The sequence below is a fragment of the Gallus gallus genome, chromosome 14 (assembly GCF_016699485.2).
Source record: "Gallus gallus isolate bGalGal1 chromosome 14, bGalGal1.mat.broiler.GRCg7b, whole genome shotgun sequence".
Taxonomy (NCBI): Eukaryota; Metazoa; Chordata; class Aves; order Galliformes; family Phasianidae; genus Gallus; species Gallus gallus.
Genome location: NC_052545.1, coordinates 9,128,124 through 9,155,394, shown reverse-complemented (window position 1 = coordinate 9,155,394; position 27,271 = coordinate 9,128,124). Strand labels below are relative to the sequence as shown.

Here is a 27,271-nt window from a genome sequence, read left to right as displayed (position 1 = left end):
AAAGGAAAGAAGCACAGTATTGATTTTGGTTGGTTTATCTCTATTGGATTTCAAACAAAGAAACAAAGCCCCAACAAAATAATGATTTCCTTCAGGAAATATTTGCAACCTTTGCAGCTTTTATATCATGCATGAGAGATACCAAAGGTTACTGCTTAAATGTAGCCAATAAGCCGTGGGGTGCAGGGGAAGGTTTTGCGCATCTCCATACACTTCTTGTCAATGAAAAAGGAGTTTGCCTTCACAGAAATGTCGTGTTCCAGCTTTGATTTGTTGTGAAGTAGTGTTTGCAGAGTATCACGGGCTTCTTGTAGATGTTTCTTTAAGGTCTGTAAGGTGTCATCTATAGTATAAACTTCAGTGACAAGCCTGAAAAAAAGAAGGGGACAGGTTGCTCCAATACTTTTAGCAATCTCCCCCCACATGCCTTTTTTTCACAGAGGACAGGTCAGATTTTCAGACAGAATTCAATCAGACCCTTTTGGACTGAGTCAATATGAAATCTATTCTTTGCCAAACTAACTTCCATAACACCTGTAAGAAGTGTCAATTTCTGCTTACACCGACATTCAACAGCAGATTAAGCAGCTTGGCATCCTGAATGCTTTCTTCCTCATCTGCAGTCTCCTGTTTGGGTAGCATCTCTAGGACTAGTATGGCCAGGTTGAGTTCTATAGTATGCATTTATGGAGACCATCAGTGTAGTTCCATGGACTACCAATGCAGATATGGCAGTTCCTTGCACAGTCACTGTGTGGGTAAACTCTTTAATACTGTCAACCTGGTGTGTTAGCTAATGTTCTATTAGATAAGCCAAGCACTGTAAGCTTTAAGAAACTTTGATTTTTTCCAGAATCCACTTCAACTTGTTTTGGGATAGTCCCAGCTTTTTCAGCATGGAACAGCACAGAAAAACTAGACTTTATTAATTTGTTTTCTGTCTAATCCCTTAAACTACAAAGTTGGCAGCACACACAGAGAACAAATGCCAACATCAGCACTTCCTTTCAAATAAACAGCAAACTCAGATAACATTTACATGTTACAAAGAAGTGGTTCATTTGATATTTTCTTTCCCTACTGAGCTGAATATCTGTGATTTAAACCAAGAGATTAATATGTGGAACAAATTATTTAAAAATGAATTAGTAAATGGTTTTGCATTTTCAGGTTGGAGCTTCTTGAAGAAAAGCCAAAAGCTGTGATAGAATAAAGTGCCCACATTTCAAATACCCTCTGTCAGAATTTCAAGCTCTAATCGCAGTCAGGATGAACATAGCATTCAAAGATTTAGATCAGCTAAAGCATCCAAAACAACATGGTCTGGCTTAGGGAGCTGTGGCATAACAAAATTAATACTTGTCAAAGGAAGGAGAATAAGATATGGTAATTATCAATATAACAGTCTAGCAAACAGCATACGTGCATAGATATTTAGGGTGAAATATTGGAAATCGTATCAGACTGATGGAAAAATTATGTGTACATTAAGCTTAAAATACTTCTGAATACATGTGTAACTGCATGTTAAGTTCTTATATAAACTGTATGCTGGTAAGAGCTGAATTGATTCAGAACCCCTACACAAATTTCATATTTATATCATATCACTATAGATTAAGAAAATATTCAGTTATTTCAAATGAAGCTTTCAAACTTTCTCAGACATGACCCTTTGGAACATAACAGTATCATTGGCAATTATGGGAAGAAGAAGGAATAATATGACCCTCTGCTTCAGCACATTTTTGATCCTAACTCAAAGTTTTTTCTTTTGGATACACACAGTCCTGATGACTCAACTGATATCAATCATGATGCTGCAGACATTTTTGTGGAGGAGATCTTCAGGGAGGAATTAAGGAGAGAATTGACTTTGAGTAAGTAATGACTGAAGTTGTATAGTAATATTTAAGGCTATCTGGGTGGTAGTAATTGGCTTTTCTTAAATAAATTGTTGGTACTAGCTTATTTGTATTCCTAATTGATGGTGCAAAGGTAACTGAGGTGTTAACTGATCTGCTCCCAGAGTAAAGGTAAGTGCTAAGTGAACACTATTGTGCCTAGATCAGAAGCTTTTATTTATTCACAGCTGAACTGCATCTGGAATAGGTATGATTTGTGTGATATAAAAAAGACAAACAAAATTATCCAAATGGTTTGAATAGAAGCTTTTTGAGCTGACAAAACAGTACTTAGGAAAAATAGTATAAATCCTCAGACTAAGCGTAATGTACTTCAGTAATCTCATTGTGTTGCATATGATAGGATTTTGATACAGACAAACGTCAACAAGGAATAGCTTCCTGTTTTCAATAAAACATGCAAAAATTCTCTAACTGGACTGTGAAATTCACTCCAGCTATACGAGGAGCCCTTCTACAGTATTGCTTGAGAAAACTCCCACCGAATATTTTGAAGACTTGTTGGGGAGGGAGAAAAATGGAATTAAAATTCAGAAGACCCTTCCTTTATTAGGGAAGGAAGAGTAATGTATCAGATGCCGTTTTTGTATCCAGAAGGACATAACACACATTGTTAATGAACCACAGCACAGGGATCACCAAGCTGATGCCAACCTACTGGAAAGGTCCCACAATCAAAATGAGCAGATGAGCTAATCTGTACAATGATTGTGGACTCATTATATTGGATAAAAGCATTGAAAACAACAAGTTCAGGAAGAAGGAGATACTGCCTCACTCTAATTGGCAAATAAATAACTTTTAAAGGGGTCTGACCATTAGATAATTTTTGCATCAAGACAGAATTTTGCCTGGCAAAAAAATTCTAAAGTAAGGTATTTCCTGCAGTAAATCTTGCTGTTTCATCCCAAATGGAATTAAACGCAATTCCTAAGCCCCACTCTACACAAGACCAAATTCCAAAATATATCAGCCACCTCCAAGCAATTGAACTCCAAACTGTTCTGGGAAAGGGTCTATAAACAAAACTACACACATTCAATATTAGGTGGTCTGGCCCATTACTTCAGCATAGCTACTTCGATTTTAGTTCTTTCTTCTAGGACTTATAGTCACATAACGAATACAGCTCTAATCCTGTTGAATTAATTCATGCTGTTGTTAAATTTCTTGAGTAGCTGACTGAGGAAGGGACGGGGTAGTCTGGCCTCTACTTACTGAAACTGAGGTGCATCACGGCATAGTTCTATATTGGGTCTCCTAGTTCTTCCCTCCAGACGTGTCTGAGCCACTTTCAGTGGGTACTCCTTCGCCATTATGGATCTCTCCAGTAGCATGATTGTATCTTCTGTCTGGAAGATTTCTTGAAGTACCTGAACAGAGAAGAACATTTTTGTAAGCCTCACATGCATCCAAAATCAGAACTTAACTCTGCTTTAAACACTCCTATCAGAACTGCATTCTGGCATGTCATTTTGCTTTGATTTAGGGGAGGAGATTTCTACAACCTCACAGCAATCAAACATATTTGTATAATTTGTTGGCTTGATCTTGCCATTTCTTTCAAAGGATATACAGCAATCACAGCTCATGGGAGAGCCAGAGGCCATTAAATGCTGTTAAAACCTGTAATTAAGTTGTTCCTGAAAAACTGGGTATCAACACTGGAGAACAACTTCCACTAAGAAAAACACCCTTTTGTTGTTGTTGTTATTATAACATGAAGTAATTTTTGAATTGGAATATAAATTGGAATATAGATTTATAACAAGCAGAAGAGAAGCACTGAATTATTGTGATGGGAAAATCCCAACTGTGTTTTTTTGTGAAATGCCATTTTTGTAGAGGCAGTGTTTATAGATTTAGAGGCTCACTTCCAATTTGCTTCATTATCTGCTTTTTCTCCCAAATAAAATAACTGCTGCTTGATCAAGGACCATTTTGGTAAAGATAAAAATTATCAACAAACTTTCATTTTCATTTAAACTTTCATTCAATACTTATTTACTTTTCCCTCATAAAAATTCAAAAGCCATGAAACATGCCCGCTCTGAAACAGTTGCACATTACAAGTATTTGGGGGCATTTGCTGCAAGAATGTATGAGTGTAAGTCATTTTTAAGTGCTGAAACTAGCTTCTGGAAGTTTTGAAAAGCCTCCGAGAGCTCTAGAAGAAATAACTTGTTCTTTTTTTCTCTAACTGGAGACAGTATGGAATGAAACAACATCAAAAAGGAGAGCCTCACAGAATTAGAATAGCATAGTTCTTAGTTGCAGAGCATATTATCATATAACGGTATTATTCCCCAGCATACTGCAAGTGCTTTTCATTTGTTTTCATCAGTATTAAAAAGTGGAAGAAACTACAAAGGAGAAGTTTTGCTCAGCCATAAAATAGAGCAGGAAAGAAATGTTTATATTCAAGTAACATTCCCTAGCTAATTGATTATTGCGTTACTTTCATTCATCACAATTAATTACAGCCAGTACAGGGAACAAATTCAAGCTCTTCCTGTAGGCATGTTTAAAATGGAAGAAAACAAACTGAAATGACATTGTTTCTCAGCCAGTTTACTAAAATCAATGCAACTTCAATTTCAGCAACCATTAAAAATGGTGTAATGCACTTAAAGTTATGCTGCCGTTTAGAACTTGCCTACATATAAAGCTGTATCACGTTAAGCTAACGATGCATGTGGCTTGAAAACTGAGTTAGTTCTTGCTTCTGAAAGGTTACTTACAGGTAAAACACAGAGAGCTAAGGATACCAGGAACCTACACACCAGCCCAAATCTTTAAGAGCTTGGCTGATGTTGTATAGTAGAGCAGTGTGAGAGATCTTTCTTATTAAATAATCACTGTAAGCAAGCTGTGATTTACAGGAAATATTTATGAAGATAGATCAATGTGTTTTGGTAGCTATTTATTTTGCACACTAATTACTTACAGTAAAAGCACATTGTTAGATCCACTGTTTTCTATATTGTCTACAATTTTACCAGTTACACACTTATTTCTGTAGATTAAAAAAAAAAAAAAAACAACAAGGGAATGAGACATAAAGAAGTTAGATGCCTTCATTATATAGGAAGTCCACATCTTTCCTTTTCCCTGAAAACACGCAAGATTTGGGTCTTCTGCTACCCACTTAGAAGGAGAAGCAGAATTGGAGCAGCTTGTGCTGTTGCAAGAACATCACCACTTAGAAATGTTCTAAGAGAATCCCATTTATGTTCACGTGCATGTGGAGGAGGTGAGATGCAGCTCCCAGGTGGGATGCTGGGGATTAAAGAGATGTCAGGGGGATTCTACAAGCCTGTCAGTCCTACCCTTTGTCCACACCTCTCATCTTCATTGCCAACCAAAATATCAACCTGTGGGGATGTGCCAAGGCTACGAGGGAAGAGTGCGCAGTGCTTCTGAAGGTCACCCATTGCTTAGCAGGGTCCTCCTTTCCTGTGTTTATGTTTCAGCTTCTGTCACTGCAGGAGTGCTTCCCATGCTACGCCTTGCTGCAAGTGAGCCAAGTTCACTGGGGTGTGGCTATGTTACCTGCAGTGGGATTTTGTGAGGGTTTGGGTCTCTTACATTAATTCTACTTACAATTTATGGTAAATTGTAAGTAAATTTTTTAAATAATAAGAAAAAAGTGTAAATCAAAGTAAAACGAATGAAACATAGTAGCACACATCACCTCAGCTCAGTAAGAACTAGACAAAGTTATGTTTCAATTTCAAAAAGGATTTGGGAGGTTTATTTGTTTTCTACTTATGGTGAAACAGGACGTGCATTCTCAGTCCTGTTTCTGAGTAAGTTCTATGTTGTTCAGAATTTGAGCTTTATTGGTGACAACAACTAGAGCACAAACCCATGTATTTCAGCTGTAATTTATCAATCCTGGGGTTCATTTCCTCCACGGCACTGACTGTGCTGAGCTGTGAGTTTGTGTCCGATTGGACCTCACTGCCCACAGCACATGCAGAACACACATGGATGTTACCTGAGTGACACAGATGCAGGAGACTGCATTGCCCTCTCTTTTCCAATACTTAGTCATACATGGATTTTACCAGAAATATAACAGACATAAAGCAGCAGTCTTCTTGTCTCTAGAAGTGAACTCAAAGTATTTAGAACTTGCTAGGTCTGCAAATTCACACAATGACAATGCTCAAAAAGCGCAGGCTCTGATTTCTTATTTCTCTTTACTAAGAATCCAGTTGTTTGTTGGTACCAAGAAGAGATCTTTTATCTAAAATTCACAGTTGTACCTCCAGCCTTTGTAACATCGTGTCTGCATAATGCACAGTCACTACAAAGCACCCTCGTGCCACTCGACTTCAGAAGTCCTGCTCATAATGGTGCCAGTAGTGTGCAAGGGCATTATGCACAACCAAGGCTACTGAGCAAATCCCTCACTACGCATTCACAAAAGAAAGAAAGAAAGAAAGAAAGAAAGAAAGAAAGAAAGAAAGAAAGAAAGAAAGAAAGAAAGAAAGAAAGAAAGAAAGAAAGAAAGAAAGAAAGAAAGAAAGAAAGAAAGAAAGAAAGAAAGAAAGAAAGGAAGGAAGGAAGGAAGGAAGGAAGGAAGGAAGGAAGGAAGGAAGGAAGGAAGGAAGGAAGAAAGGAAGAAAGGAAGAAAGGAAGAAAGGAAGAAATCAAAGTTGTTTAAACCTGTTTCCTAACTCAAAATTCAAATGCAAAATCATGCAGCTATCTTCAAGCCCTGCTTGGCTGCATGTAAGTGGATGTGGTTCCTTGTATGTTGTCATTTTTTTCCTTGCTTTTTTTTAACTGCTGTCATTTCAGACATGCAAAGTAAAATGGCTTCGGGGGAACCACCTCCAAAGCATCACAGAAGCTTAATACAAACATTTTTTGATTACTCATTCGGGACATACATTGGATAAAATGACTTAGATAATCTACAGTGCATAAACTGATTGGTGGGGACGATCACCAGATAGTGCTGCACTAGTACACGTCATTTCTGGATGGTCTCCAAAGGCAGGAAGCAAAAACAACAAGCGCTGAGCAGCATGTTCCTAAGAGACTGTGCTGAGGGATTGGCTCAGGCAGCTGCCCACCCGGAAACTTTCCCTTCCAGGACATGAGGAAAGTTTTGTGCTGCAGAATACTTGAGAGCTTCTAGAAACTTGCTCTCCTGCTGCTCTCTCACCTCACCAAGGCCATGATTTTTATAGCCTGGATACAGTACGACTAGGAAAAAGAGCCTCTAGGTCACACACGTGATCGGAGCAGTCTTACAAACAACACAAGAAGTTACCTCCTATAGCAACATCAGCAAAGGCTTGCTTTCATTCAATACAGGCTGCCTTTACTTAGCTGGGAGCATGTCCTTCAGTGTGAGAAGACACTGTGCAGATAAAGACAGTGGATTCACAACAATCCAAATGCATTCTCATGTGCAGTGGCTACCACTTGACTACTCTGATTCTAGCCTACCCCACTGTGAGTGCTACTTAGCCTAATCCATGAAGTGGAGCACTGCTGTGTGGCAGACTGAGAAGCCAGGTTTCTCCTACATGGTTTCTTCCCTTGTCCACAGTTAGTACTCTGATCCAGTCTGTGCAAGCCTTTATGATTTTGTGAGACCAAGCAACCATTTTGGGATACATAAATCTAACTCTGTTTTCCAGTTATTGCCTTATTTTTCATGTGAAGTTTCTCTTGGTTTGTAAGTAAAACTCTGAAGTACATGCCTATCTATTTCCTCCTTCAAACAGGTTTTTCCAGGCATGTTTGAGCTTCTTAGACCAACCAGCACACACCTTCCCAACCACTTCTGAGTCACTCTTGATTAATCGTCTGAAAACTTTACTCTCAAACAGGTTCCCATAATGCACGATAAGATTAACTGAATGAAGTGTATACTCAGCCACCAGGAAAAGGCATCAGAAACCACAACTTACTGAGTGTTTAAGGTATAAAATGAGGAAGAGAAAAAAGTAGCAAACAAAGATATGTATAAAAATATGAGGACACACTGGGGTCCAAGATGAAAGCCAATTAGGGAAAGTGCCACAGGGAGAGTACTCCCTCTCTTATATTCATGCTCCATCCCTCAGCTCACAACCCCGCTGCACCCCTGCTTTATGCTTCTTGTGCGGGCACCTCCTAAAATATGCCAGGATTTCCATGTGTCCCTGCTCAGAGGAAGGCTGAGCTGTGTCCTTTTCAGCAGCTGTAGGAGGGCTTCTCTCTGAATTTCACAGTTGAGGAGACTGAAAATTATTTTGGAGGCTGGAAGGCAGTTCCTGGTTTTATTGCCTCTGAGGTTCTCTTGGCTTTTGCTCTATGCTTTATACTACTTACAAACCCAAGTTGGTTTATGCCTTGCATGAGAAGTAGATTGTGTAATTAGAAAATGTATTCAATATTAAATATTTCCTTCTAGCCATCATCTAAATATATTCAATAAGTGCTAAGACAATAAGTTGCTTGTTTTTTAATTTATAAATACATTTGAATTTAATTTAAAAAATGTGTGAGGAATGGAAACTCAGAGGATAATCTATTTAAGTGACAGAGCAACTTACTGAAACAAAATTCTGTAGTTTCTTCAGGTATAGAGTAAAACTATATCAAGCAGAAAGGCAAGTAAGAATTAATTTCCATCATATATTGATGTAGTATGCTGCCTTTTCACACTCCGGGGGTTAAAAACAAATAGGTAAGGGGGAACCATTGCTAAAAGCACTCATTCTCAGTGGACTGAATGGAAATACTCAGAATCGGGGCAACTCCTTTACTGGAAGGAGTGGTTATTTTTTCATGGTTTTACCGAATATGTATCTGTTTTTCTAGCATGTTTCCGATCCCTGTGCTCCCGGGTAGAGGAACAGCAAACCTTGCAGGAAGGGAGGAGCTGGGCAGCTCTGCCTCTGAGCATACAAATGCTGTGAGCACAGTGCAGGTGTTCTATCTTGTATAGTGCTAACTGAGATAATCTGGTGTTTAGGCATGGGATAAATACTGGGCTGTGTAAATATGTCACTTGCTGTCTAGTCTGACTGATTCTCAGACCTACTGCATGTAAACATCCTGTCCTATTGGTTATTTCCAGAAGAGGGAAGCCAAGGTAACTATTTATGTTAATATTAACTTTATGGAAAATAGATGCAAACATATTAATGAGGGGCTGCTACCATGATTAAAGGTTTTCCTCCTTTTCATAAAGATTTGTGTAGATTTTATATCAGATTTCAAATATATTTATCATAATTTCTCTCATCATAAACAGAGTGTTTCTTGCAGCGGGGCATGCTGTAGTTACCATACCCCCATCTCCTACGCTGAATTGTGTGGGCTATATTTGCTGTTCACTACCCTAAAATATTGGTCCCAGAACAGCTCTGTGCCTGACCAGGGTCACATACTGTGATTAGAATTCTGAAAAATATTTCCATACCCAAACAGCCACATTCTCCATGAGCCCACTGACAATGAAACACAGCAGAGCTGTGATACCCTCTGGTTTAGGATTTAACTTCAGCCAGCAAAAGCTTCTTGTCTCCGGGCTCCAGAACCTCATATATCCAGGGTCTGCCATCCAGATTCCCAGAAGAATTCTCAGAAGACAAGATTAATCCCAGAATCAAGTAGGACAAACTAATGACAGACTCATGCAGTTGGGATAGAAATGGAAATAGGACATTTTCAATCTCAAGGTGAGAAGAAAGTCTGAGTTATTTAGCTGCCTACACTGCCTGCAGGACACTACTCTACCCTGCAGCAATTCCTCTTCATAAACCAGTGCCTGTAGGAAAAGCAGAGCTTTCAGGGACAACAGCGATCTTGATCTTGATTTTCAGTTCCTCATGCTAACAAAGTCACCTATCTGTGGTAAACTGTTGCAGTGATGAATTCCTTTGCTTTGAGAAAGAAGTGTATATGTTTTTCATCTGGATTTGTCTGGCATCTTTCTCACCACTGATTCTTCTTTTGATTTTGTCTGCTTCTATAGAGCCATTTGTTTTATAGATTTAGCAAGTGTTCTGCCCCTTCCCCAACAGTTACTTGAATAAGCTAAATCAAGCAGTCATCTAGTGCTACTAACATCATCCTTTTCATCCTGTTAAAGAGGAAGTGAGGAACTTATTCAAGCAATTATCTGCTTTCCACTCTTTTAATCCTTCTTGCAGTAGTGATGACTTCTAGGCTTCAGAGTTGCAGTAGGAAATGCTTTATACCACACCCATGCTTCCTGTACTAAGTTTCTGAAAAGATGGCAAGTTGTCTCAGCCTAATCGAGAAAAATCAAGCAAAAGCGGGCAGAGGGATGGTTCATCATGGAAGCCCTACCGTGAACTAGAAAGGGAGACATATAAAGCAAGTTTTTAAGAAAAGCATTTCCTTTCTGCATTCAACAGATTCCTGTCCAGAGTCATACAGAAGCACTTCAATCCATTTTTACAGTTTCCCTATGCAGATGACTTCCCAGATTTCTGATAGAGTTGGGGGCTGTGAGCCTCACCAGCCAGCTTCCCCACAAAAAGTTGCAGGAAGGAAAAGCAGACAATGAAAATTCGAAGTAAAGAGAACTAAGACAGTTTCCTGAATACTTCAGTGGAGTAACAGTGAGAACAGACAGCAGCTGGACTGCGAATGCAGAAAGGCAAGCTGGAATCACTGGCAAACAATGGTCCTTGGAGACCTCTCTTACACTGACTTGGAAACTCGATCTGAACTTGGAGCCCTTTCAAGCACCGACCTTCAGGCTGAACTCCAAGTGGAATAAAAGATAAAGTCACAGCTGATCTAACCCAAGATGATACATCTGTAAGTCACTAAACCATTCCTCTAAATAAATGCAGATTAGTGGAGGTTGGTAGTAAAAAATGTAGTGGAGCAGGTGATCTATGTTATAAAGTGGTCTTGTTTGGACTAATTTAGATACAAAAAAGAAGCAGAGCGCCAAAGCACTTTCATTGTTGAGGATTTTGCTCCATTCCTCTTGAAATAATTTTCCATGTCTGTTTATCATATGCCTTACAGGAAGAGTTCTTCACTGCACCCCTTGGTCCTGATTGGATTGGGAAGTGTATATAGTGAAGGCAAACTATATGAACTATTACTCTAATGTGTGTGTTTTGCTTATGCACTTTTAAACATGATGTGTGGACACTTCATAGTGGGAACCTAGGTTAAAAGCTGTGTCAGAACCTCAATCAGTTGTAGCAGGGAAGTTCTTCAGATCTGCTATTCAGTTGTATATCAGTAACTCAAGGTAAATGGTGCAGGAATGTGGTAGAAACTGAGGTTCGAGTCCACCCACCATCCTAGCAGCAGAAAAAATGCTTAAAAAAGCAGATGGACTGCTGTGTAGTCATTACTCTGAGACTTGTACAGTTTGTAACCTGAAATGGAGACATTATGTCATTGATGGAGAAGGTCCTGGCAAAACTCCTGGCCTAACTCTTGATAGAAGTGAAAACAACAGGATGCCTTTATTACATGGAGACATTCTGCGTCTATTGGTAAACAGGAAACACTTATCTGGACATAAAGGGAGACAATATCCTACAATAGAACTAAACAGAGTAATAATGAATTACTGATTTTTTTACATTTTGGGGTTTTTTTATATACAAATTTGGAACTTTTTTAGGAGGAGGAAGAGCATGCTGAGACCACAAGCTGAAGCATTAGGTTCATAATCTTAACCAGCTGATCTTCTATGTGCAAGTGATATAGATAGAAGAAAATGTGTTATTTCGACATCTGGTTATTTTTTATCACCATATTCACACTATTTTCTCTTGTATGTATTTTTTTTTTAATTCTTTTCTTTCTGATTTTAGAAACAAGTGGTTACAGGAAGTTCCCAGTATAGCTTTTTGTCTGGAAGAGATTTGGCTATTTCACAAAGCAGGAAAGTATTTTTTCATTCAGAAATGAGCTTCAGATCTCATTAAATATATAACTTTTCCTAGTTCCAAGCACACTTCTATATTCATTCTCCTCCCAGTTCATGGAGATAGTCTACTTAGCTAGGAAAAGAATTTGGCAGCAGGAAGGATGCCTCTAATATTGACATCCATTGCTTGTGAAGCCAGTGCAAAAACAGCCTTTGAAAGGGTGATCCATTTTCTAAACACAAGAAAATGAAATTGTGGCACCCGTTGTGGTTAATAGGTTAGTATTACATGTGAAAGGAAAAGGAACTGTAGTAGCTGCATTTGACTATAATGATATCCCAAAGGTAAAACAGAAGTGTGGTATAGAATTTAAGGGACAGCCTTGTGTCCTAGCTGCTCCTACAGCTGTCCTATTAAAGCATATCCTAGCCGTACTTTTTTTTTTCTCTAAGTGCTACAGACTGTACTGCAAGCTTGGAGAAAAAATAAAAGGCAATCTACTCTGCTTAGCTATAGATGACTGTTAAACAAGCATTCATTCCTTACTCACTTACTTTCTCTTTCCTCTTGTCCTTTTGAGGTATCATGAGCAAACGAATTAATAGGTTTTCTATCATATAACCTCATCCATTCCTTAACCTGCAGTGCTTCTGCTCTGTAAACCTAGAGCGTTCTCACATTACTATGGAGTTGGAGATGAAGGTCTCTGCTGTGTATGTGCTATCACTTTGTAGCTCATCAGTTACAGCAGCAGTAACTCATGGAATGCTATCCTGTATGACACTTTCTTAATCCATGTATACCACACAACCTAATTATTCTTTATACAAATATGACTATTTCAGTTTCTCCCAGTCACTTGTTATTGCAATCCAGTACTGTGACAGCATAGGGAGATAAGTCATGTCTTCTATTATATACAAGTTGAGCTGGACGCGATGACCAAATCTTTGATAGTATGTTGATACCTCACACTGCAGTTTGTGATTCCACATGTAAGCCCTATCCTACCTTTTGTATTTATATTCTACCTATTATAAAAAGTCATTGGAAAATATGAAGCAAGTTTTCATAGATTAAGTCCATGAGAAACTTGGATAGCCAATTCAGGGATAAAGTGCTATAGCTGGCTTCATTTATATAAGATCCAAACCACACAAAAACTACATTCAACATCTTTTGTGCTTTATAAGCAGGAAAAAATAGAAGAAAACATTATGTTCTGTGAGTTCACACATATTTAGCTGATTGGTTTGCACTTTCATTCAAGTCCCTAAAAATAAACTTAAAACATCTTAAACAACTTATGACAAATAGAATGGCAGGAAAACTCTATTGTTTCCAAATGTGCATTGAAACAAATGAGTGAACACGAGCCTCCTCTATAAGAGAAGGAGTCTTAATAAAAGAACTTCGTGAACTCTGACTGAAGTCACATGAATAACACAGTAAGTCTTGATAATTTAACAAGATTTTATCTGTCAGTACAAAGGCAGCACCTCTTGTTAACTTCAGAATATGTTTCAAAATTCCACTAATACATTTCCAGCAAGTCACATTTTTCCATGAAAACTGACTGGAAAGGTAATACATATGGAATTTAATACAGGTCTGTCACCTTTGGTGCTATTTCTCCTTTTTATCACATGAAAAGAAAGAAGAAATGTTTGAGAAGTGAACTGTCTGATCCACCCCAAAATATGAGACTATTTCAAAGCACAAGCAGGCTAAAATTCAGGTTAAAGATGTGGAAGTATATTGTAATAAAAGGAAAAGGACCACTTGGAACTTAGGTTTCAAAGACAGACTGATAACATATTGAATGCAAGGAATTTTAAATTTTCTCTTACTGCTGCAAAACAGAAGTGCAAAAACTTGAAATATTCTTTTTCTTCTAAAAGAAAAAAAATGTTGGAATATTTGTGGGCCCTTTTATTTGTGTGCTTTCCAAAGTCATTTCACTGCTTACCAAAAAAATAACACAACTTTTCTTTGCTCAGGAAATCACCATGGAATAGCCTCAAAAAAAAATGAAAAACAGAAAAAAAACCAAAAACATCTATCCCAACTTTAGACATGAAAGGTGCAAACGAACATAAGCACACCGATTCTTCGTATAGGACAGATGTTGTATGGTTTCTTGTAAAATTCTGCCATCTTGTCAGGCTGCTCATCTTTGAGGTGAGCTCTTCCCAAGCTGCAAGTGATGCAAATGCATGGCCTGAGGAAAGGTAATATAGCTATGCCTTTTGATGAGGTGCTTTTTCAGGAAGGATGTAAACTGTAGAGATTTCTGTGCCTTTCATGCACAACTAAGATTATATGCAGCTGCCAATGCTTAGTGAGTCTTACCTTAGCCAGTTGTGCTTGGAGTTTGTTCTTTGCATCAGCTACCTCAGCAATGCGATTGTTAAAGGCCAAATTGGTGCTGACAAACTGATTCCACAGCTCCTCAGATGTGCTCTCCAGTGCAACCTCTGTATCCTCTCGGAGCTTGACAGAGTTGGCCCTTGCATGTTGAGAGCACCTGACATTGTCTTCACTGAATTTAGCCCATGTTGCAGGAACTGAAACACTAGTAAGGAAAATAAAAGTATACTGCACATCATCAAATTATATTCAAATACTGCCTATCTGAGTGAACCCAAAGCCTTTATCCTGGGGAAACTGAGCTGTGTGTCAGCAACTACCAGAAAACATGAGAAGCCAACCCTGTTGATGGCAAGTGACCAACTAACCATGAGAGCAGGAGTGATTGTTACCCATCAACCGCCCTACGTCACAAGAAATGTAGGACCCATGTAGTAAAGCATGTGGCTTTGATTCTCCTAGTAGCCTTTATCATCAGAAAGAATGGTAGCAGGAAGATGGATAACCCACCATCTGACCTAGGATAGGAGTAAGGAGAACTGGAATTTTCTTCCTGCTCCATCACTGTCCATATCTATTATTTGGAGGATCTCCATTCTCTTTCTTTTCCATGTATTATAATGAACACTTCTGCTTTAATTTATGGGGCTATTATTCTTAAACTTATTAATATATATGAGACATACAGCAATGATAGTGCTATGGGAAAGTCTATGAATAGACAAAAACTGAATAAAGGTCTCCACAGAAAAAAATGCCACCCAAGGATGTTCCCTCTGCGATGTCATGTAGCCAAAAAAACTTTGGGATTCTTGGTTTTATGTGAAGCGCTCACAGATGGCCTTCATTACCTTAATTGAACATAAATCCCAGACTCAGATTTTTCCATAGTGGGAATCTGTAGGGCCCTAAGCTTGCTGCCTGAGCCCCCAGGAAAAAGCGGTGCAGTATAAGCTACCCTCTTCGGAGTTAAATTCATCGCCCTCTTTAATGCATTGCTCAGCCTACCAGATCACTCTGCCCTTCAACCAGAAAAAAAACTAGAATATTTTATGAAAAGGTACGGATGTTTTAGTTGCCAAAAGGAAAGGATGAGAAAAACTTCTGCCTACATTTAGACATCTGCTTTATGCAAAACTTCCCTCTAAGAACGATGCTCGTATGTTAAAATCGGCAGGGGAAGTTTTGCCATTTTTTGAGTCTCACATTTATTTTCTTTAGATTTTAATTGAGCACTGAGATTCAATATTAAGGGATGAAATAATTTATTTTTGCCATGGCTTGTTTTCTCAGTGGCCCTTTTTTTTTTTCTAGTTGTTGATAGGGTATTCCTGCCTCTCCAAACTGAAGCACTCATCTTCCTGAGGTATTTGGAAATCTTTAGTACTACACATTTATTTCAGTAGTTGCCCTGAAAAGTTTCAGGCACCCAACACGATTTCATAGCAGACTGCATAAATCAGTGTATTAAGGCTGAGCTGACAGTGCTTACAGCTTCTTATCCAACCAATCTCAGTGTACTTTCTGTAGGGTGTTTGTGGTTTTGGTGGTTGTTTTTTCTTTCTTTTTGGTCTGATGTATTATATTCATTTTCTGATCAGAAAATTGAGTTTCCAAGAAGGTTTCCATCTTGATGGTTTGAAATAATTAATACCTGATCTGTTTTTTAACATTGTTTTTTCCAGACTGTAATTTATCTGGCTGTCTCTGTTCAATGATTCAGGCAGAAAACACCTGCTCTGCACCCAAGTGCTGCATGTATGTCTCAGTTTGCCAAATGATTTCAGTAAGATGCTAATGAAAAATGGCATTGCTTTGGATTATGGTCAGTGAAAAAGGAAAGGGGCTGTAAAACTTATCCACACGAATCTACTTTTTTTTACCAGAGTTGACAAGCATATTTTTATAGGTAGGTTGTATGACTGGAGTCAGAAGAATTCCTGCCAAGTTTGTTTCATTTACTCCCTTATTTCAGTAGTGAATGAGGTGATCTGATGTTCTGTTAGTAAACAAATAATACACATTTCTTCCCTCCACTGCTCAGCAAGACAGAGTCGCCATCATCTGAAATTGTGGAGTATGTTCACCATTTAGATACTGCTCTGTTCAAGCGAGAAGCGCGTTAGCAAGTCATTAGCACAAAAACACTGCCCTCTATTGCAAGTTGTTTTTCTTCTGCTATTACTTTAGGATTGGCTGCAGGTGTTCATAAGTAAACTATGATATACAGTTTTGAAACTGTGTATAGTTGCAAAATTTCAATCAGTCATGCTAAAATCTACTAAATCCTTTCAGTCATACTATTTAATACATGTCCTGTACATCTTGATGGGCTAATTTCCAAATAATCCAAGCTATTTTTGGTGTTCACCTGCATGCTGCTCACCCCACTGCACTTAACTGCACACCTTAACTATATTTTGCTTTGATTTCATGTGTTTTGAAACCTGAAGAACACAGAACATTATAAATTAAAAACAAAAAGAGATATCTGCATGAAGAAGTTTGAAGGCAACGAGTCAGCTGCAACATGTTTGTAAATGATTGTTCTCTCTGAAACAGCTCAGTGCATAATATTGTAGGTGCTGCAGACTGTCAGCTTCTGTCTGCCGTCCAACCACGGCAGCTGTTAAAAAGCAGGCACTGACTGAGGATGACAGAGGGCTCACACCAAGGAAAGACAGAGGGCCATACAGAGGCAATTCTTTTTCTGCCACTTTTCAAACATAAGGCTAGAACTTGTGCTGTAATCAGGCTCCTGCTTGGAAAGAGAACACAGCAGCAACCACTCATACTCACGTCCCATCTGCTTTCTCCACTCCATGGTAGAAGTTGATGCTGTCTGATGTGTTCCTCAGGTTAAAGCACTTCACATCAATAAAATGGGCTGAGTTTTTGTCAGAAAGATCCTGCTCCAGGGCATGCTGCGCGTCTCTGTTGATACTGTGAAGGGGAAAGTCTTACTTTAATACTTTAGTACTAGTTAGCTAACTGCCTTCATTAACACTCTCCCATGCTTCATTATATCATTTGCTGGCATTTACACTGGCAGGAAAATACTCGGCACTGTAATGTAACTAGAGGGAGCTGCAGTACCATTTCACCCTGCTCACCTTTTAGCCTCAGCATTCTCCAAAGAACTGCATTTAACTCAGCGCATTGAGTGATGTTTGTCTTTTTGATGACAAATGACCACATGGATGAAAAACAACAGATAGCTGTTGTGTGGCATGCAGGGCAGCCTCACAGCAAAAGAGAGCAGGCATTCAGTAACAGCTTTCACTCTAGCAAGGCTGTAAAATGGGAGAAATCTTTGAAGAGGATGGCAAATTGTCGTGGTTCATTTGGTGCTTTAAATGATGGATATGGCTCTTCTGCAGCTTAACAAATCCTATTCTTAGTAAGAATTAGAAGTGGAGGGCAAGGGCCATCTAACAGGCTAAGCCTCTGATTTTGCAATTGCTATTTTCAGTCTGTCATTAGATCCCAGCCAATGCTGAATTTAGCTTCTTGTCGTTAAAACAGGAATTAAATGTAAATACTTACCCCAACTGATGATTGATTCTTTGTGCAAGTTTTGCCAGTATTTCTTGACAATCTTTGTATGTATCAACCTCCTAGAGTAGAAAACATCCAGATGTCAGTGCTTTCATCAAACTCCATTTGTTTTAGCAAATATACCCTTTTAGTTCTGTATTCTAGATGTTGAAGTCATCTCACATTTCTCAAATGTGTAGATCAGGAAAGTGTTTTTCTCCCTCTCTTCCTCATTGCTACAAAGTTGTATCTTTGGAGTTGGTCCTGTATGGCCTTTTATATTATGTCAAACATTCTAGTAGATTTTAATGGATAGAGTCATTCTGATAAACGTAAGGTCAATTTTTTCTTGGGCTAGTTATAATGAATGGACTTGAAGCACGAGCCTTAATCCATCAAACTACTCTCTAACTACTGTCACAGTTTTCTACAATAACACAAACACTTTGTTAATAGCAGAATAGGTTGAAAATATATCTCATTTCAGAAGTAGGCTCCTTGATATAAATAATACAAAGCTCTTCGTAAGTATAAATATTAGTCAAAGAAATTCAAAGCCAAGTTTCCACTCAGATTAGAATAAATAAAAAATACTGAAACAAACCATACTGGAAACTACACAAACGTGATACTTACAGTCCTTCAAACAGCCTTATGGTACTCTGTCCATTCTCTTTCCTTCTTAGAAACCCTTTTTTAGCGTAAGAGACCCTCTTAGCAGTGTGTACAGATTTTTCATATGATTAAGTTTTGAAACAGCAAATAAAAAGCTTTAAATTATTTTGGAGTCATTAAGACACCCCAAATTTGAAATTACAAGTTCTGTCTCTGTACCTGTACGGTATACAAATGACAAACTTGTCAAGTGGCTTTGCTGTTACTACAGAACAGGCCTCTGGTGGCCTTCATTGACTCTATCTAGCTTGTTCCATAGTCAGAGCAGTGCTCCAGGACATCAGGCAAATGGTCTTTATTTTTCATTTTTAAACATATTTTTTTAGTCTGGTCATGTTGGAGGAGAAAGCAGCATTTCATCCTGCCATCCATTCTCTTGCTGAGTTAAGTTCTGAACTGATTCTTAGTACAGCTGCACACTGTAGGCTCTGAACAAACATTCTGGTTATTCAGCTGCTCTGCACATCCTTCTGTAATCTTCTAATCCAGAAAAGTACTTGAAGAAATGGCATTGTCCCATCATTTTCTTTCCTAGTGTTAGTTTTCTTATGCTTCCAATATAACTTATTTCAAATCTTAGTAACACGGTATTTATTTTTTTTTTAATTTGAAAGATTTATCAATCACCACAATCCTCATTTTCCTTGTTCAGTAAGACTATACAAACAGCAAGGCAGTAAGCAATTATTTTATACTGTAAGCCCTCAAGGACTTCAGAGATTTTATAGAACATGGCCGAAAAAACAATCTTGAGAATGTTCCTACATCATTTCATAGGAGAAGACAAAACTGGAGAGAACCTCACACAGACGCATGGCTGTTCCTCTTGTTCCAGGGAGGATGAACAGAATATCAATCATTCCCACTATGTGTAGTTCAACCCATTTTTTCTCCTCTCTCACCTTCAGTCCTCCAAATGAGCTGTGAACTAATGCTTTTGCCCTGATAAACATTTAGCTGGATTTTGGTTATTCTCACAGTTTGAAAAATAAACTAGTAAGTCCAATCTTACCTTCATGAGGTTCTTTTCCACATCATCATGAACCAAGTCTATTTCCTTTCGCTTCTCACGGTAGTACAAGCATTCCAGGGCTGTCTGCAAGCAAACCAAACAACATTTGCAATAGGCACAGTACTGCATTGTAGAGTGAAAAACTCTGCAGAAGGGACCACGGAGCTGACATGACAAATAATGATATCCATTGAGGGTGAAACAGAATAGAGATGGCTTCACTGCACAAAACTGATGAGTCTTTGTGGCTCATTACCTTACCTGTTAATACATACTTATAGGGATTAGCTGCCACCAAAGCTTTCATTTTATTAGCTGCAGGGTAGATTAGATTAGCAGCAAGGCCTACATCACAACTTGCCCCAGTTTTGCTAAAATTTGTGTTAATTAAAACACCTATGTTCTACACTGATCCATAGCAAAATCCCTGACTCTCATCTCTCCTAATTGACCCTTACTCAGTGTCAAAGTTTGGAATTTTTGTATCTATATTCTAGAGAATGGCTGCATAACTACTATTACTGAACAGGGAGCCTAGGGGTACTGCAGCTCACTGAGCCACTGCCTGCACCAGCCAGAGGCTCAGCCTCCTGGAGGAGGGAGATGGGGAAAGAAGGCATAGAAACATCCTGGTAGGTTCCTGTAGTGACCTGTGACCATGGTGGCCAAGTTTCCTTCCTACCAAGGGTAATGTTTTGGTGACAACAGTGGAAGTTATAATAGTATTCAACAGAGAGAAAACTATTCTGTTTACCCATTCAGCCACATAGACGTGAAGTAAGCAGCTGTGTCAGACCTACCTTCAGCGGTCCCTGCATTTCACTTATGGCACATTCAAGCCGCTTCTTGGCTGTTTCCAAGGCCTGGGTCTCTTTGAGCAGACACTCTAGCTCATAGGCGAGCTCAGATCTCCAGAAATCAATGTTAGAGATCCTCTCCCCCAAGTTTCTGCTGCTGTCTTCTTGCATCTGATGAGTCAGTTGGTCCTTATCTTGCATCAGTCGCAAAGAATCAGTGTTCAGCCTTCCAGCCCAGTACCTGGAGGCTTCAGAGCCTTTTAATTGAACCATGTTTGCGTGGTGCCAGTCGCGAATGCTGTAGCGGGAATGGAGGGCAGAGCGCAATGTGGGCAGAACAGTGGGTGGCCGCCCAGTGGGATTGAACTCTCCAGCAGAGCTGGGAGGGACCGAGACCACTCTATGAAGCAGACTGGGCCTCCAGGAACTGAGGTAGCGGTATCCTGGTAGGTAGTAGGACTGGTAGGTGTCCTTGGTGGTACTGGTAGGGGCTGGGTCCGGGAACAGGCAGCTCTTCCGCGTGCCACAGTAGCTGGCAACCTGCGTGGTCCCCAAAAACTCCATCGTGCACGGGGCTCAGGCAGCCACCTTCAGGCAGCCCCGCTGCAGGCTGCCCTTGGGCTGCCAGCACCGGGTGACACACAGTGGTGTCACAGGGCTCTGAGGCCATCACGCATTCCATGGCCCTTGCTCCACCCTTCAGAATGTTTACGGAAGGCTCCCTCCAGATGGGGCTGTGGCCTTGGCTCCACTGAGCCTGCCTTGAGTGGGTTGTCCTCCAAGCGGTGCGAGTGTATCAGTCAGTTGCTGCATTAGAAACAGGCCTGAACCGAAGCACGGGCTCTGGGGGTTGTCTCGGGCTCTGCTGGTGATGTTTGCAGACGGTTTGATCCAAACACATATGCAAATAAAAGTACCTTCCTCTCCTGGTCATTTTCCCCATGTTTTAAGCATTAGGCTGCTTCTCAAAGAACTGACTTCTGTAGTTTTTCCTTTCAGGCTTCTGGCAGAAAGCTCCTGAAATCCTGTGCTCTAAGATCGGAACCCATCTTCTGTGCCAGGGATTTTGAATATAAGTAATTATTTGTAACTAGGCACTATATTTCATTATCCTAAGTGCCCTTAAATCAGTGCAGATTTCTTCTAGGTCGAATGCAAGACAGCTGCTACCATTGCCTCTTCTCCAGATACATACCTATAGATCAGCTTTTTCAAGTTTTGGTGTGTTCGTTTTGATTTGGGACAACACAAAGATACATATTTATGTGTGTTGCTGCAGACCATTAGCAGGGCATTACATTTCAGCTGTAAAAAAAAGGAGAGGGAATTTCAATCGCACGGTTATTGTTAAGTTCTGTTTGCCTCCTCGTGAGCTGTGAGCTGTATCCAAATGTACACAGCCTCGCTGCCTCTGGAGGAAGGGGGTTGCAAGGAAGAGGTTTATTTTCCCTTTTTGGTGCCATGTGTGGGGAGTTTTCTGTGTAGTCGTGGGAACAGGAGATGCCCTCTTGGCCCCAGAAGACAAATGTTTGCACACGAACCTCACTGCACGATGAGGAAAGGCCTGCTGACATCAGCAAATCTGATCCATGCGTTTGAAGGCAGCACAGACCCAAAGCGCTGCGCTGAGCCGTGGCCTGAAGTGGAGCCACAGTTCCAATAGGAACTCTGCATAACTGTGCTTGTTCCACACGGTGATGAGCATTTACCTGAGGTCAGCGTCCTTGAAATGGAAATGGAGGAACGGGCTGTAGTGAACAACCGACCGCAGAGGCCAGCTCCCCACATGCTAACTGCTTCAAGACTTCCGTTCCCGGTTTGTCGTTCTTGCTATGCGGACAGTTACTCACGGCGGTGTTTTACTTTCCCCCACAAAAGATGTCGGAGGTGCCACGGCTCAGCGCCCCGCTGTCACATCGCCCCGAGGAGCAGCGGCTGCCCTTTGCTGAGCACAGAGGATGCCCAGCTGGGGTCCTTCGGGGTCTCAGTTTTACAGCCGCGGTTTCCACGGATACTCAAAACCGCTGCGAAATGTACCAGCGGCGTTACTGTACTGAAATGATACATAGCCTCGTAGATAACGCTCCTACCAGGAGCACCTCCCGTCTGTCCACCGCGGCCGGTACCCGGCGCGCCCTGCAGCGCCCCCCAGCGCCGGCGGCGGGTATGGCCACCCCGGCAGTGAGCGCATGTGCGTAGTGCGCCACGCGCCCGGCGGAAGTGGCGTAAGGCGGCGCCATGGCCGAGGTGGCAGAGGGGTCGCGGCCGGAGGGTGAGGGATGCGGTGCCGTGCGGGTCCGGCGCGCTGTGGTGTTCGCGGCCGTCGGCGGGACTCGTGCTGCAGCTCTCGCGTCCCCTTGCAGACTGCCCGGGAACCAGCAGCGCCCAGGCGGGTCGGGCCGCCGCCTGTCAGGGATGCCCCAACCAGAAGCTCTGCGCCGCCGGCGCCGCCGCGACGGACCCGGGTGAGAGAGGCGCTGAGAGGGCCGGGGGTCGCGGGCGGGGGGGCTCCGCGCTGTGCCGGGGCTGACGCGGCCGCTCTGCCCGCAGCCGAGGCGGCGGAGCTGCGGGAGCGGCTGCGCGGCGTGAAGCACATCGTCGTGGTGCTCTCCGGGAAGGGCGGCGTGGGGAAGAGCACGTTTAGTGCGCTCCTGGCCCACGGGCTGGCGGCCGACGAGAGCAAACAGGTGGGCGGCGGCGGCGGCTCGGAGCCGGGGAGGGGGCGGCGGGTGGGGCTGAGCGGAGCCCACCGTGGGGCTGCGGTCTGCTGGCCGCCATCGCCTTTCCGTTGGCGCTTTGAGCTGATTTCACTGCGCTGTGTCTGCTGCGTGGCTTTGGTTTGAGCGCCGTGCTGCGCAGGGACGTCTCCACGGGCCTTCGTTGCTTTGTGTTCCAGGTTGCTCTGCTGGACATCGACATCTGTGGGCCGTCCATCCCTAAGATGATGGGTCTGGAAGGAGAACAGGTGCGCTCTGACTGCTTCTATAGCGGGAGGCCGAATGTGTCAGTTAAAAGCATTCCCAGTGTTTCATTAAGACTTCAGCTTCACATGGATTTAAGGCTTCTATAAGGTCGTTTATTGGGAAGGCAGCCAGCGGGCAGGGGAGCAAAGAGGGCGAGACGGCTGATGTGCAGCGTGAAGTTAAAGAATGGCAGGCAGTCGGGCTGAGCAGTCCTGCCAGGCAGGCTCTGCTCTGTATCTGCTGCTAATCCACGAATACTGAACCTGAGTGGTATCAGCACGATGCTCTTTATCAGCTCTGAAATATTTCATGTGTTTATATAAAACCATGGGTGTGTTTCCAGCAAGAGGGTTCAGCAGTTCACTTATTAATGGAGATCTAACTCTTCTGCAACTTTTAATTAAACTGGTCCAGTAAAGTGGCACCACATCCATAGGCAAGGTCTTTTTATCCTCTTCTGTTCATCTTCTCCATAACTTCTGCGTTATTTTCTAGTGTAACTTTGTATGTATCTCTTCAATTTTCAGGTTCATCAGAGTGGATCAGGATGGTCTCCAGTGGTAAGCTGGTGCAGAGCTGGCTGGGTTTGACGCTGTTCTAAGGAGCGGCAGGACTGGGGAAGAAGCACAGCGTGCTTTTGTATTAATTCTAATGACATAAATACTCAGGTTCTCTACAGTAAGGCAATAGTATGTCACTCTCAGTGATGGACAGAGGGTCTCTTAACCCCCCCCCCCTCTTCCCCAAAGATCTCGTTAATCTCAGAAATATGCAGAGAAAATGCCGGGTGTTTTTTGTCTAAAGGTCACCTGTAGTATATCCCTGCCACCCTTTCTCCTGTTCTGCATGGAGTTTCTCTTCTCTTTTAGTATGTTGAGGAGAACTTAGGTGTCATGTCAGTGGGGTTCTTGCTCAGTAGTCCTGATGATGCTGTCATCTGGAGAGGACCGAAGAAAAATGGTACGTGTTCAGGGTTTTCAGCAACAGCTTACATAGTTGGAAGAGTGAATATGTGAAGATGAGCTTACTTGGCTAATAGCACAAACCTAATATAGTAAGCAGTGGCAAAAAAGCAATGAATGCTCCACACTGTTCAGTAGTAGTTACTGCACCTTCATCATGTTTCTTGCAGGGGTAGAGCCAGAGCTGTGGAATACAGTTGCATTACTGCTTCCACTTTCATCAGAGAACATTTTCTCAATATCCTCTCTAGTTTCTTTGAATAATAGATGCAGTGGGTCAGATGCTTTATTGGGTTTTGGTTTCTGTCTTTTGTTTGTTTTAATTCTTCGCAAAATAAGCATTTCTGTACCTAAGTTGGCTGTAGTCAGAAGGAGTTGCATACCTGGGCTCTACAATTTGAAGCAGACCAAAATATACAAGGATTTTTATTTCTTTTAACCCCACGTTCTTGTCCTCTCTTCTAGGGTTGATCAAACAATTTCTTCGCGATGTGGACTGGGGTGAAGTTGACTACCTGATTGTAGACACCCCTCCAGGAACGTCAGATGAGCACCTATCAATTGTACAGTACCTCAGTGCATCGAATATAGATGGCGCTGTTATCATTACTACTCCTCAGGTGAGAGATCTTCATTTCCATTCACAGAAGCAGCATGGCAAGTACTCGGTTTAGAATCTGTGTTTAATTTCAGAGAAGGGAGCTGACTGACTTGCTCTGTGTGTGCAGGTGGCTGCTTTATGAGTTAGGTGGATGCCTTGATGGAGTAATGGACCTCACTGTGCTACTGCACTACTGAGTGGTTCACGATCAAAAGCTGTCTGATCTGTACTGTGAAGCGAAGCGCATTAATTCACTTTCTTCTTCAGGATATGAGCTGGTATCACTGTGCATTTGTAATCTGGTCACCAGTGGCTTAAAGCTCAGAAGTCAGTAAGTTTAGCATTTAAATGATAAGGTGTGCACTGTTTGACAGCAAATAAAGTGCTGCCTCCCAACTGCCTGATGCTTTCCATAGATCGGTTGGAGTAGAGAAAAGTCACATGAAGACTTAAAATCTGGGGGAAAGCTTGGCTTGCAAATAGAAAATGGCATATTTCTGTGATGTACGTTTTTAAAAGAAAAAACTAGAGAGCTGAAATTCAGTTTACATCAAATTCACAGGTTTGTGTTCATCACAATACAAAGGGAACAGTACCGATGGGTTATAAACAATTCATTACAAAGTCAAATTGTTTCCTCACATTTGTAGGAAGTCTCACTTCAGGATGTTCGGAAAGAAATCAACTTCTGTCATAAAGTGAAACTGCCAATCATAGGTGTTGTGGAGAACATGAGTGGCTTTGTATGTCCAAACTGCAAGGTAAGGCTATCTGTATCTGAAAGCATTTCTTTATCTTGATGTTGTTTGCATATCAAACATTTCTGGAAAAATACCTTGTTCTCAGAGTTGGAGAACTGTAACTTATTTTCATGTTGTCCCAGAAAGAATCTCAGATCTTTCCCCCAACTACTGGAGGCGCAGAGAAGATGTGCCAGAACTTAAATGTTTCCCTCCTGGGTAAAGTGCCTCTGGATCCTCAAATAGGTAATGTTACTGTGTTGCACTACAACTTTAAAACTGTGCTGGTGTTATTACTGGGAAGGCTGACATGTAGAATATTAAATGTTTTGCATCTCAGGTAAATATTCTTTTTTTACCTAGAGCATCTGTTTGAATCACACATTCCATGGTGTGGAAAGTCCTGGGGTAACTTACTTAACCTGATGCTCCATCTTGATAAGGATTGTATTACACGTCTTTTCAGCTTTATAATCCTTATTCTAAATACGTGGTGCCTTTTTGGTGTAATCACCTGAAAACACAGAATTAGTAAATTCTTCTGCAAATAGCAACTTGTAAACAGTGAGCATTAAAATTAGTTCTCTGTCTTCACTGCCACTGGCATGACTCAGATTCTGTTGTGGGTTGTGAGATGGCTTGGTTCATCGCCCTCTGGCTGTTAGAAATGAACGCTTGATTTAATGACTTGAGGAACAGATCAGTGCTTCCAAAGTAATGACTGAAACTTCCTGCTGATAGTGGTCCTTTGTAAAGCTGTGAGGTGTATTTCCATCACTGATGTCACCGTTTCTTAAAAGGAGCAGATACCAGTGGTTCATTGGAGGAGTGCAACTGGTAGTGGGATGAGCAGTAAATAAAGACAAGTTCTTTTTTCCTGGTGCACTGCTTTCATGCTTTTCCTGTCCTTCCAGGAAAAAGTTGTGACAAAGGTCAGTCTTTCTTGTCTGAAGTGCCTGAGTCTCCAGCGACATCATCTTACAGGAACATAATTCAAAGTAAGTCTTAAAATCACCATGAAAGTGAATCCCTTCTGCAGTGCATTAAAGGTGCCGGAAATTGGTTTACTACCACATGTAATCAAAAAACAAACCAGGGCACACGTGCGTAGCAATTAAGAACATAATGTGCAATGTAATGTTTACTTCTTTTGGTCGTTAGTTATGAGAGGCTTACAAAGTGGTGACTAAGTTGTATATAAAAACTGTTTTCATTCTTTTACTGAAATCATTAATTTTAAGAAAAGATGTGTGTTTGCTTGCTCTCAAGCAGTTGTATAGCAGGCCACTGAGGGGAGCCTACTAAGTATGATACAGCTGGGTAACACTGCCTCCTCCTGATTGGTTCCTGAGGTAGTTTATATGTAATTACATTGACGTACAGTTTCAAAATACCAACAAAATTCCAATGTGATAAAGGCCCAACCTGTGATAGCAGCAGGGGACGGACTGACGCCTGGCAGGCAGTGGGATTGGTATTTATGTATTACTTTTTGCCTGTCTCTCCAGGGGTTCAGGAGTACTGTGATCAGCACCATTTTCAAGAAGAAAAGATTATCTGAATAGAATAAAAGTATGCTTCATGTGTAATTATAGAAAAGTAACTTATGCCTTGCCTTGACTTACTATAAGGAATGTATTCTTTTTGTATTTTGCAAATAAATTCTTAGTATTAATGTCATCCTCTTAGGGTTTTTTTTCCATAAAGATTAATCACGATTACTGAAATTCACAGCTGGTCTCAAAGCTTCCTATGAGGTCAATGAAATAAAATATACGAACCTTCATCTGTGTTACACAGGTGCAGTT

The 27,271-nt window shown here is 41.1% G+C and overlaps 2 protein-coding genes across 7 annotated transcripts in view; one reads left to right on the top strand and one right to left on the bottom strand.

The window, feature by feature from the left end:
- The window catches only part of NUBP1 (nucleotide binding protein 1), a 74,203-nt gene extending 47,060 nt beyond the window's left edge, over window positions 1-27,143 (top strand). For 2 of the 5 annotated variants that reach the window (XM_046900654.1, XM_040647400.2), the window contains exons 4-14: window positions 1,789-1,880; window positions 22,561-22,662; window positions 22,748-22,884; window positions 23,094-23,162; window positions 23,688-23,720; window positions 24,030-24,120; window positions 24,588-24,742; window positions 25,374-25,484; window positions 25,607-25,709; window positions 26,378-26,461; window positions 26,972-27,143. In XM_046900654.1, coding sequence (XP_046756610.1) covers window positions 1,789-1,880; window positions 22,561-22,662; window positions 22,748-22,884; window positions 23,094-23,162; window positions 23,688-23,720; window positions 24,030-24,120; window positions 24,588-24,742; window positions 25,374-25,484; window positions 25,607-25,709; window positions 26,378-26,461; window positions 26,972-27,024 — 1,030 coding nt within the window. In that variant the 3' untranslated portion in view covers window positions 27,025-27,143. Of the gene's footprint in view, window positions 1-1,788; window positions 1,881-22,419; window positions 22,470-22,560; window positions 22,663-22,747; window positions 22,885-23,093; window positions 23,163-23,687; window positions 23,721-24,029; window positions 24,121-24,587; window positions 24,743-25,373; window positions 25,485-25,606; window positions 25,711-26,377; window positions 26,462-26,971 lie in introns of those variants that run through there. The other 3 variants (XR_006931460.1, NM_001198641.2, XM_040647402.2) reach the window with 3 other exon arrangements.
- On the bottom strand, window positions 20-22,412 carry TEKT5 (tektin 5). Of its 2 annotated transcripts, XM_046900876.1 has the most exons (8): window positions 21,907-22,412; window positions 20,201-21,502; window positions 19,401-19,484; window positions 17,723-17,793; window positions 16,976-17,119; window positions 14,159-14,381; window positions 3,144-3,298; window positions 20-369 (listed from the first exon to the last, which is right to left on the bottom strand). In XM_046900876.1, exons 2-8 carry the CDS (start codon window positions 20,759-20,761, stop codon window positions 156-158), a joined length of 1,452 nt encoding a protein of 483 aa, XP_046756832.1. In that variant the 5' UTR covers window positions 20,762-21,502; window positions 21,907-22,412; the 3' UTR covers window positions 20-155. The 2 variants fall into 2 exon arrangements, with proteins under 2 accessions (XP_046756832.1, XP_414934.3); XM_414934.7 differs by having other exon boundaries at window positions 20,201-22,412.
- Window positions 27,144-27,271: the final 128 nt, after the last annotated feature.